This window comes from Rhincodon typus, chromosome 16 (genome assembly GCF_021869965.1).
Source record: "Rhincodon typus isolate 14 chromosome 16, sRhiTyp1.1, whole genome shotgun sequence".
In the NCBI taxonomy this organism is placed as follows: Eukaryota; Metazoa; Chordata; class Chondrichthyes; order Orectolobiformes; family Rhincodontidae; genus Rhincodon; species Rhincodon typus.
Window position 1 is genome coordinate 12,105,016 of NC_063347.1, and position 11,857 is coordinate 12,116,872.

Below are 11,857 nucleotides of genomic sequence, written 5' to 3' on the forward strand. Positions count from 1 at the left end.
TATTAATAGATATGTTAACTACTCAGTAGTAATATTCTAGTCAACAATTTTTGACCTTTTTAAAGTAAAGTTTATCTTAGCTTTACCTTTGAAGTCAGATGATACTTTTTTCGTGTACTCAGGTACTCTAGGATTCTTACAATGTCAAAGCTTTCCTAAATCTCTTGCAGGGTTAAGAGGCTACAGAACTTGAATGTTTTCTGTGTCACCAAGTCTACTCCCACCCAAGCTGTTAAAGCAGCCAGGTGTGTTGTAACTGGCTTCTAGGATGTGCATAGTGTTTGTCCTGATGATGCTATTTTATTCCTATCACATATCAAAATGTGGACTGACCCTTTTCCGTAATGATATTGGGGGAGTTGTTGGTAAAGTGGTAATGCCACGGGACTAGTAAACCGGAGACCCAGACCAACACTCCAGGCAAAATGGTTCCGATCCAACCCACAGGAACTGGTGGAATTGAAATTCGGTTAATATTTCTGGAATTAATTTTAGTAATCAAATTTATGAAAACATTAGACAATTGTTGTAAAAATCCATCTGGTTCACTAGTGTCCTTTAGAGAAGGAAATCTCCCGTTCTTTCACGGACTGTTCTTGCATGTCACTAGACCTGCATCTTAATTGACCTGATTCTTAACTGCCCTCTGAAATAGCCTAGCAAGTCACTCTGTTCAAGGGCAACCAAGGATGGGTAACAAATGCTGGCCTTGCAAGGAACACCTGCATCCTGTGAAAGGGTAAAGAAAAATATATTTGGGGGAGGTGTTTGATACACTGTCTTAGCATTCCATAAGAAAGTTATATAAGAAAGCAGAATATGTGATATGATTATCCAATAGTCATATTTCTATCACACATTAAATATTTAGCAGGAGTTAGTTTTCGTCCTGCTAAAAGAATGATCTTTAATCGTAACAGTTCAATGTTTTACAACGTATCCACCATGATTTATAGCTGCTCTGTGCTATCTCCTTTCAAGTCTTCATGTATTCAGTATAATTTCAAAAATGTTGACTGTTAGAGGTGCTCTTGAGCTGAGGCCTTGTCAGATGTGAGCTGCGTGCAGCAGATAATGTGCTATCTCTGACACAATTTCTGTTCTAGCATTTTCTTTCTGTTCAGTATCAGATGCAAATTTATACTGAGGACTTTTCCAATTTGGTTACTTTTCGTTAATAACATGCCTTGACAAATCATGTTTAGTTGCTGTGTTAAGTCTGATTTCTAATTTGCTACCAGTTTCTTGGTTATTTTATGCTTGAGACCCATACCCATTGGAAAGGGGATGATTCTGCCCAAACTCTCTACTTTAAACCACCAGGGGATGTTTACCAATCACCCTTGGATACAATGAACTTAGATTTTCATATTAAAGAAGTGTACCTACTTGGTACAAAATTCAGTGCCCTGAACTTAAAAGTGCATAATATGGAAAGTGCTCCAGATGTCGGCTTGACATAATTCACCTGTGAGAGAACGTGGTTAATAAAAGCTGATTTTGCTACTGACATGATGTGGGTGGATGCTCTACTAGGTGCACTGAGCATTGTCCTTTCCCTAATATTGGTCTGATACATTTTTAAATTTGACTAATGTGACAAATTGAATTATCCAGGGGATCATGATATGTACTGCAAAGACAAAGCTTGTTATATTTATGATGGTCCTCAACCCTGGGATATGTTATTATGTTGATACTGTGAATTTTTATTTATGATACATACGATATGTTACTGTACATAGGTGTTTCGAGCAGTCTTGACAGTTAATAACAAAACCAATTCTGAATGTCCTGCAGTGGGTGATGGAGCAGTTATTAGGAGAAACCAGACACTTGCTTACCAAAAATAAGCTGTAATTATAGCCAAATTAGAGCCTTTTTTACTAACTTTGTTGCCAGTTACAGAGCAACACTGACAAAAACCTGGGAACAGGTTGTTGTCCTGGCTTCTTAGCCAAGCAATGTTGCTGGCAAAGATATCCCTGCAAAGGGAGGCAAAAACCAACAAACCTATAACTCCCATTTGTACCACAGTAGTTTTTGTCTTGTTGAGAATCTAGGACAGTGCCTTGTATGTATGTTATATACAGATATTCTAAAGTGCAGTCTTAATTAGAGTTATTCTATGTGCACCACACTAACTATGAAATGTGTGCAATCGGCACAGTACTCGCAGGAATACCAGTACTTTCAACAAGGCTCTGTGGACCCCAGTCAACCACCACCTGTCACATACCAGGCAGCAGCTACTCTCACAGGTAGGGTGTCAGCGTTCTCTTTCAGAATGAAAGACTTAATTGAGAGGTTGGTGCAATGTTATTCCTTTACTAAACCGCTAAATCAGGTTTAGCCAAAGAAGTAGTTACACAAGCGTTGGTAATTTTGCGTCCTGCGAAATGCATAATAAACTCAGGTTTTTGTAAACTGCAAATGAAAGAAAGCCAACTTGACAATCTCTGTTCATTATAGCCATTAAATCTTTCTTCAATATTAACACAAACCTATTTAACGACATTTACTTCATGTTACTGCATTGGCATAAATAAAAATGCAGCACTGAATGCATTCCAATACTGTGAAGTTCACCTTATACAATCTGGTTTGTGTTTATGTGTTTTACAACAATCTTGCAAATGTATGTAGTTTTTTTCATTGTTTTCCATTGTTGCTGATTGCAGCAACAGCGCTAGGATTTCAGGAAATATAAAGGCCATTGTATGTGATAGTTGTACTGTGTCTACTTGCACTGCAGAAAAACATGCCAGGAGAACAATTAGGAAATTATGTCCCAGCAGAATGCTTTGTAAGATGCACTGTAGCGAGCACTTTGATAATGTAACACCAGGTGAGGCATGATATGATAGGTCATTAAAGTACCTTGGATTTGTATCTTCGGTTCTGTTCCATGCATTAAAGTAATCCTGCTTCTAAATCAAGTTTAAGATCATTAATTGTGTTAATTGGATCGGAGAATTGCATAAAAGAAGTGATTGAGTCCATGCATTTTGAAAAGTTGGGTACATTGTAGTGTAGTGTATTGTGAACTTGAGCCATTGGAATACTATATGGTTGAAATGTTTGGAATCCCATTCAGGTTAACTAGTTAGATGTGCAAGACTTGTGTGATTCCAATTGATAGGCAAGGACTTTCACTCATTTCCATGCTTAGTATGTGTCGTTGCCTGCAGGAATATATGATTGACTTAGATTCAGCATTCTGATTGTTTCCCCAGAGTGTTGCTTTTCCAAACATTTGAAAAGCAAAGCTCTTTAGTGACCACTTCTGCTATGGCCCTTTTAAAAATTGAAAAAGATCGACCACTTCTGTATTCTATCACTGATTCCTAATTCAAAGTGTTCCAGCTTAGAAGTTTACTAAAGTGATTTAGTTAATAATAGTAACAAGGCTCCTATGTGCACTTGTTTTGTTTTGCTGCACGGCACCTGTGAACAGCTGTTGCAGAATGTTATGTGAGAAGCAGTCTTGATTTGTCTGGTTTACCATGGAGTAAGCAACAAGTGAAATATTGGATCAGATATGGAATGAATTATAAAATGGTTATCTGCAAATTATAATCTGTTTTAAATAAGAATGTTGCTTTGAATTCAGCAAACTCAAATATTTTATGCAGAGCTGATCTTTTATCTGTTCTGAGCTGTATTGTACAAAATAAGTGGGCTCACTGAAAAGAAAAAAACCTTATTTTTTGCTGCAGGTCCCGCTGCAAGTACTTCTGCCAGCACTCCTGTTTCACAGGTTCAGGTATATTCTAGAGGCGCACAAAGCTACCAGCAGAGTGCTCAGGTAAGATCATTTTGAAGTTTTAATTTCAAAGGCTATCTTACCCTTGCCTCCACTGCTCCATCTCCGTAGGTAAAGGTAGCTTTTGATGTTAAGAACCTGAAAGGACTTTTCAAAGGCTCTGACGTCAAAGATTTCTAGTATTTCTCTAACTTGGTAAATCTGAATGCCTTTTCCGTGCATTTCCCTTTTTGTTTACAACTATTTTGTCTCCTATCCTGTGACTTCAGACAGATGGGTCAGTGTTTCTGCTGTTATGATAAAGGAATTGACTTTAAGGAATGGAGTACAGGCAATACTATCACTCTTTCCATGACAGTCACTGAGCAAACATTTATGTAAACATCCCTCAATATTGTTGTTTCTCTGCCCCCACCCTCCCCCCAACGTCATCTTTAGGAAAATAAGGTCTTGAAGGAGGGAAAAAAAAATTTCAAATCACAAACTTATGATCAGAACCTTTAATTCCAACACTTTGTTTTGTACATTGAATCAGTGATCCTTTGGTCATTGCAGAGATCCAGTAAGGAATAATGATCATTTTTTTGTGTTAAGGAACTTTAATTTCTTTCCTAAAGCTGGCTTCAAAAATCCTACATAAACTTGAAATGGAATTCATCCCCGATGTTTCCTGATCCCTAATGCCTTGAAAGTACCCCTTTGCTTTCTGATCTATTGAAATGTTTTGTTATTGTCCTTTTATTGTTTTACACGTTTATAGGATGTCTATTAATCACGTGTTTGAAATGTGATATTAAAGTTGAGTGGTTGATGCAGACTTGGTTTGTACTCAGCAGGTAGATGGTGGGCAACCATCAACACCTGGTCAACAGGCTTCGGATTCAAGTACTGCTTCTTCAGACTCCAAATTGTGTAAGTAAACAATATAAAATATTTTTAATAAAATGTGCATACAGTTTTCAATTCCTCGCATGCTTTTGGATACTATCAGTCAGTTGATACTTTGTTGTTCAGTGAGGTCGGTTCCTTTCTGTTTATTTGCCATGAATTTCTATCCATAAATTTTACTTATGTACACTTTACAGCTGCACCTGATGTTTCTAGTTACCAGTACGATGATGCATCTGGATTTTACTATGATCAGCAGACTGGGCTTTACTATGATCCTAACTCCCAGGTAAGAGCTAAAACACTGTTATATGCGATATAAAATAGGATCATTTGAAAAGATTGTCCCAAAGCATATCTCAATTATTCCCGCAGTGTATAAACGCAATTATTATGAACAATATCGAACAATTTTCACACAGCAAGGTCTCTGACACATAAGATGAGTGAACAAATAATTGTCATCTCTGATATTCATGGGTCCTTGAGTGTCATGTTTCAATTCTTTGGTTCTAAATACCAGGTTTCTGTCATTCATACTTCAGAAGCAGTCACTGCATGGTTAGGGTATGAGAGCAGCTGCAAATGCACTAATTTTTTTCCTCCCATTTGTTTCAGTATTACTACAATACACAGACTCAACAGTATTTGTACTGGGATGGAGCAAAGCAGAAATACCTGCCTGCATCAGAATATACTGCACAGCAGAATGCTGCTGCTGCTAGTGCAGCTAATAAAGATGGTAAAGAGAAAAAAGAGAAACCGAAGAGCAAAACAGCACAACAGGTTAAAAAAAAATGCATAGCGCTAGCAGTATCGATGTTGTAGAATTTAAATTTTAAAATCTCTTCAATCTCTCTTTTAACGTGTTCTTCATAGAAACATAGAAAATAGCATGAGTAGGCCATTCAGCACTTTGAGCTTATTCTGCTGTTCTGTATGACCATGGCTAATCATCCAGCTCAATACCTGGTTCCTGCTTTCTCCCTGTACCATTTGATCCTTTTAGCCTTAAGAACCATATGTAACTTCTAAACATTGTGTTATGGCCTCAATTCCATTCTGTGGCAGAGAATTCCACAGCCTCATCACTATCTGGGTGAAGATGTTTCTCCTCATCCCAGCCCTAAATGACCTATCCTGTATCCTTAGGCTGTGACTCCCAATTCTGAACTTTGCAGCCATCAGGAGCATCCAGCAGCATTCACCCTGTCCAGTCCTGTTAAAATTTTATAAGTCTCTGCGATTCCACTCCAGCAGGTATTTCTTTCCTCAGAGTAGTAAATCTATGGAATTCTTTACTACAGAGGGCTGTTGAGGTTGGGTCATTAAGTATCTTCAAGGCTGAGACAGATTTTCAGTCAGAAAGGAAATCAAGAGTTATGGGAAAAGATAGGAGAATGGAGTTGAGGGTTATCAGATCAACCACGATCTCATTGAATGGCAGGGCTGACCAAATGGGCTGAATGGCCTAATTCTCTTAATTTTTATGGTCTTTTGTCATCCTGTCTTGTTGAACCAAACCAATTTGCTCTTGGTATCAACTCAGACCAGGCCTTGGCCAGTTCGTTCTTTTTTTAATATAAATTTAGCAACAATCTGCCTTGAGCTTGATTGCTCTTCTCTCAATAGAATTAGCCAATTCTCCTAACTTTGTGGTATGGAGAGTGCACCAAATCAAATGTGTCAATATTTTTCTTTTCCTGTCTCACATTGTCTTTTACTGAATTGAAGAGTTTGTGTTGATTTGTCGGGTACAAAACTAAATGGCGATCCCATTTGCCTATTGACTAGCATTAACTGTTGGTTAACTCTGAATCAGTTCACATGCTGTATGATTTATGCATGTTTCAGGTCAATATGCACTTCTGTGGAAAAGAGGTACTAATTCAGTAATGTTTTCTTAGATTGCCAAAGATATGGAGCGGTGGGCTAAGAGTTTGAACAAACAGAAAGAAAATTTCAAAACCAGCTTTCAACCCATTGGGGGTCTTCGAGAGGATGAGCGGAAGGAGTCTGCAGCAGCAGATGCTGGCTTTGCATTGTTTGAGAAAAAGGTGTGAATTTTAAAAAAAAGGTTTTGAAGTGTGTGCTTGTTGTTATGTGGGAAATTTTGCAGAAGTATATGACACTTTCTATAGCAAAGTATTTTGTCCTATTTTCAGCAGGGCATATCAACAGAGAGATCACCAACAACTGTTGAAGTCTTAAGGAGGTCTTCAGCACCAGATGAAGAGGACTATGTGCTTAAGGTTAGATTACATAACTTTGTAGTGTTTATAATGAAGCTCCAACAGCTGTAACTGGATTCTTTGTTTTTGCAACATCTGTTCTCAGTGAATGTTTCATTTTCATTGAAAACTAAGTGTAATCTATGCTGGAAATTAGGTCAATCATTATTGTGAAGACAAGAAAAATGTTCTTCTAGTGGGGAAATGGTATCAGTATGAAGTGCAGCATTTTTGATTTATTTTAATGTCTGAGAGGGACAGTAATTCCCTTGGAGTACATATTCTGAAACCTCGAGTCAAATGTGTTTTTTGTCTTGTAAAGCATTCAAGAATACATGATTTAGAGTTGGGAAGTTGAAATTAGCTATTGGTTATTGGATTTCAACACAGTATTGGAAATCTGTGATTTGTCAGTATCACGTGTACTAAGATACAGGGAAAAGTATTGTTTTGCATGCTACCTAGACAAATCATACCTTACATAAGTGCATCAGGGTAATAGAACAGAATGTAGAATATAGTGTTACAGGTACAGAGGAGGTGCTGAGAAAGATCATCTCTAATTTCAGATGTCCGTTCATCACATTGATAACAGGGAAGAAGCTGTTCTTAAATCTGTTGGTACATGTTTTCAAATTTTGGCACCTTCTGCCCGATGGAAGAGAGTATAAGCGGAGTTGGAGAGATCTTTGATTATGTTGGCTGCTTTCCTGAGGCAGTGAGAAAGTGTAGATGGAGTCAGTGGAAGAAAAGAGATAGCAAGAACTGCAGATGCTGGAGGAACGCAGCAGGACAGACAGCATCAGAGGAGTAGGAGAGATGATGTTTCGGGCCGAAACATTCCTTCAGGACAGGGAGGGGGAAGGGAGCTGGGAGATGAATAAAGGGAAGAGAGGTGGGGCTGTGGGGGGAGGTTAGGTGTGTTGGCGATAGGTGGATGCAGGTAGAGGCAGTGGGGATTAGTCAGTGGAAAAGGTGGGTTGGTCTCCCCACCCCCGGTCTCCTCCCATGTCTAACCGTCCCTCTCATCCCCGCCTCCTTGACCTGACACTACCTGTCCATCTCCTTCCCCACCTATCTGCCCCACCCTTCCCACTGACCAATCTCCATTGCCCCTACCTGCATCCACCTATCACTATCCCACCTACCTTCTCCCAGCTCCACACCTCTTCCCTCTATTTAGCTCCCAGCTCCCTTCCCCCTCCCCAGTTCTGATGAAGGGCCTAGGCCCGAAACGTCGACTCTCCTACTCCGGTGCTGCCTGACCTGCTGCGTTCCTCCAGCTTCACTCTGTATCGACTCAGTGGAAGAAAGGTCTGTGTTTGTGATGGACTGGGTTGTGTTCACAACTCTCAGTAATTTCTTGCAGTCTTGGGTAGAGCAGTTGCCATACCAAAGTGTGATGAATCCGGATAGGATGCTTTCAATGGTCCACGTATAAATATTGGTAAGGATCATTGTGAATATGCTGAAGTAACTTAGCCTTCTGAAAAAGTAGAGGCATTGGTGTGCTTTCTTAGTATGTAGCATTGATGTGGATGGACCAGGCCAGATTGGTGATATTTACTCCTAGGAACTTGCAGCTCTCGACCACCTCCACCTTAAGACCATTGATAGAGACAGGAGCATTGATATAGATGTGACCAACTCCTTTGTTTTGCTGTCTTTGAGGGAGAGATTGTCGACTTTACACCATGCCACTTAAGTCTGGATTTTTTTTAAAAGAATTCGGATGGTCCAGGAACTGATTTGCAGTCTGCTTTTGAATGGTTTGGGTGGAGCTACAGAAGTGTTTTAATGTGCCCTGAATAAGCAGGAAGGTTTTTTGCACCTTTATCAGTGATTTGAATGTCCGACACCAACCAGCACAGTTATTAGTGATGTCTGGTTTGATAAAATTGAAAATTATTTGAATGCAAGATATCTCCATGCTATTAAAAAATAGGATGTTAAACTGAATTGAACATTTGAGCACTTGCCCATAAATTACCATTTCAATAAAACAAGATTTTAAAGTATCTTTTCTCTCGTAATTAGTGCTTGAACAAACTATCACTTATGCTTTAATTCAGAGAAAAACAAGCCCACAACAAGGCCTTGTGGCTGCTTACAGTGGAGAAAGTGATACTGAAGAAGAACAGGAAAAAACAGAGGATGGAGAGGAGAAACTAACAGATTGGAAGAAAATGGCCTGCCTTTTGTGTAGAAGGCAATTTCCTAGTAAAGAAACACTCATCAGACATCAGCAACTCTCTGAATTGCACAAGGTATCATAGATCTTTCAGAGAAAAATTGGATGCATGAGATATTTCAGTAGTATCATTTGAAATTATGCAATTGTGTATTTTGTCTTTCTTCCCACCAACAAAGCAAAATTTGGAGATTCACAGAAGAGCGAAAATGACAGATACAGAACTTGAAGCTTTAGAGAAGACCGAACGAGAGGTATGTTCTCAGTGATAAGAAGCACAAACCTGTAGAATTTTCTTAAAATTAATTTACTGTTAATAAATGTTAACTTTCTCAATAGATGAAATACAGAGACAGAGCAGCAGAGAGGAGAGAGAAATATGGAATCCCAGAACCTCCAGAGCCCAAGAGGAAAAAGTTTTTTGCACCCCAAGTTGTGTAAGAAATATTTTCCCTTTAAATATTACGCCATGTTGTTTCATTTCCAAGTCACTTATGTTGCATATATCTGAAGAGTAGTATGTCGGTTACTTGTAGTCCTTGCCAGAAACTGAGATACTTCTCTCTTCCCATAATGTGTTCTCTCTCCCTACCGCTTTTACTACCTGCCTATCCCAGCAAAAAAAGGAAGCTTATTCAGGGTTAGGTATCTCATAGTTTTGCCCAAACTCTACTATCTCCTCTGCAGTTGAGAGAATCAGAACACCATCTCTGGGAGGACATGGCTTTATTTCTTCCCACTTTTCTGACAATAAAAGGCTTCGCTAGATAAATCTTTCAGTTGCACTCTTAAGGTCTTCATGGTTTTATCATAGATGTGGAAGCTGATGCTCTGGGAATCAAAACTGTTTTTTTCATTCCTCCAGTTGTAGCATTTGATGCAATGCAACTGTATTGCTGCCTTTTTTCTTCCTTCTTCCTTCCTTCATTGTGACTAGTCAGTGCTACTTCCCACAGTTAAATAGTGCCTCTAAATGGCAGATTCCTAACTTCCCTTGTGCCATATTTCAACACATTATTGATAGTTTAATAGCTTTCTTAAAATAAATAGCAGTATTAACAATTGAATTAAGTTCTCTTTCCGTTCAACCGTATTCATCTTTTGCAGTGATTTTGAGCAGCCAACTAAAGACGGCATTGGTAGTGATAATATTGGAAGCCGAATGTTGCAAGCCATGGGCTGGAAAGAAGGTTCAGGACTCGGTAGAAACCAACAAGGCATTACTGCGCCAATTGAGGTATGTCATTGGATACCCCCAGTGGGAATTTCTACTTCAATAGAATGTAGAACTAGGGCACAGGAGGCACTTGAGTCCTGCTGTATTTATTTGCCATGAATCGATTAGTAAAAATACATTCTGGGGGAGCAACTGGATGGTCTGTACAAATCCTGACTATTCAAAGTGGTATAATATCATGGATATAGAAGCAAATGCACAACGGAGCTGGTAGGATGTAGGTTTGCAGATATTCCTGATGTGACTAGCTGCTGATTTTGAATGTCAGTGGAGAAATAGTGAAGAGATGCAAGTGATTCTCATTTTGCAAAACTATTTCTCACCACTTGTCTGCGGATACTCCTGTTAATTTTCATTGGCATGCTGTACAGGCAAAGGTCTACAGAACAGCTCTTCTTTTGTGGAGACTTGTACTTTCCCTGACATCAACCAGTGACAATTCTTAAAAAAAAAAACTAAGATGCTGGAATTTCTTGCACTATTTTTGGGTGTCTCCATAAAATGCAAAGTTTTATTCATCTTGAACTGCACATTGCTGAAAGAAAGACTTTGCTCCTTTTTAACAGGCACAATTAAGAATGAAAGGAGCTGGACTAGGAACACGTGGAAGCTCTTATGGTGTCAACACAGCAGATACCTATAAAGATGCTGTTCGAAAAGCTATGTTTGCCAGATTCTCAGAAATGGAATAATGTTCCTTGTGTTGTAAATATTGTAAATAATGTTACTGTGATTGTTTTGTTGTGCCAAGAAAGAATGTATGTGCATCAACTTTTTTCACTTTTTTCCTGCTTTGGTTAAATTTGTAAGTTTATCAATAACAACCACATTTTAGTCTTTTAAATTATGACCTTGTAAAGCTGGAGGGTTATAGTGAGCGTGTGATACAAGCAAAAGCTGTGTGTGAAATTTGCTACAAAACCAGCAACATGTACATTCTGTATTATAGTCAACACCCTTTGTACAGATTCTGGGTAGGAGTTGCAAACTGCATTATTTCAAAGCATTGTTCTTCCTTTCTTTATTCCCTCAATAAACAAACTCCTTGGTGCTAATATATTTTGATTATTTGAAGGTTGTTGGAAAGAAGAGCAGTAGAAAATCATAGGAGATTGATTTCTTGTCGCAGAAGTAATTTGATTAATTTTGGTAACGCGTTAAACGTATACTCAAATGAGTAAAGTTGCTGACCTAAAATGTAACAGGAAAACCTTTCAGTGCAATAACAAAATACAGAGGAAAACTGAACACTCAAAGTTTTGAACTGGATTAACTGAAGTTGAGCACAAGATAAAATACAAAATGATGACTTCCTTCCAAGTATCAAAGATATGACTGATTTCAAAGTAATAATCCAAGGAAAATTCATAACTTTTGTACAAAGTAAATGGGAATCATAGGCTGAAGTGTTAACGAACCTGTTTCTGTTTTCAAAAATGTTTTCACTTTGTCATCTCGAATTCAGAGGTATGATCCAAATTGGTCAGATTGGAGATAATACCAATCTGGCAGCAGTGCTTGTTGATTTGCTTTGAAGGCATCCC

The 11,857-nt window shown here is 38.6% G+C and overlaps 1 protein-coding gene across 5 annotated transcripts in view; it reads left to right on the forward strand.

The window, feature by feature from the left end:
* rbm5 (RNA binding motif protein 5) overlaps positions 1–11,368 on the forward strand; it is a 49,903-nt gene extending 38,535 nt beyond the window's left edge. For 2 of the 5 annotated variants that reach the window (XM_048606187.1, XM_048606186.1), the window contains 12 exons: positions 2,171–2,261; positions 3,720–3,808; positions 4,600–4,678; positions 4,852–4,943; positions 5,273–5,440; positions 6,562–6,711; positions 6,820–6,906; positions 8,958–9,152; positions 9,256–9,330; positions 9,416–9,513; positions 10,184–10,313; positions 10,880–11,368. In XM_048606187.1, the coding sequence (XP_048462144.1) occupies positions 2,171–2,261; positions 3,720–3,808; positions 4,600–4,678; positions 4,852–4,943; positions 5,273–5,440; positions 6,562–6,711; positions 6,820–6,906; positions 8,958–9,152; positions 9,256–9,330; positions 9,416–9,513; positions 10,184–10,313; positions 10,880–11,005 (1,380 nt within the window). In that variant the 3' untranslated portion in view covers positions 11,006–11,368. The remainder of the gene's footprint in view (positions 1–2,170; positions 2,262–3,719; positions 3,809–4,599; positions 4,679–4,851; positions 4,944–5,272; positions 5,441–6,561; positions 6,712–6,819; positions 6,907–8,957; positions 9,153–9,255; positions 9,331–9,415; positions 9,514–10,183; positions 10,314–10,879) is intronic. The other 3 variants (XM_048606189.1, XM_048606190.1, XM_048606188.1) reach the window with 3 other exon arrangements.
* The last annotated feature ends 489 nt before the right edge of the window (positions 11,369–11,857 follow it).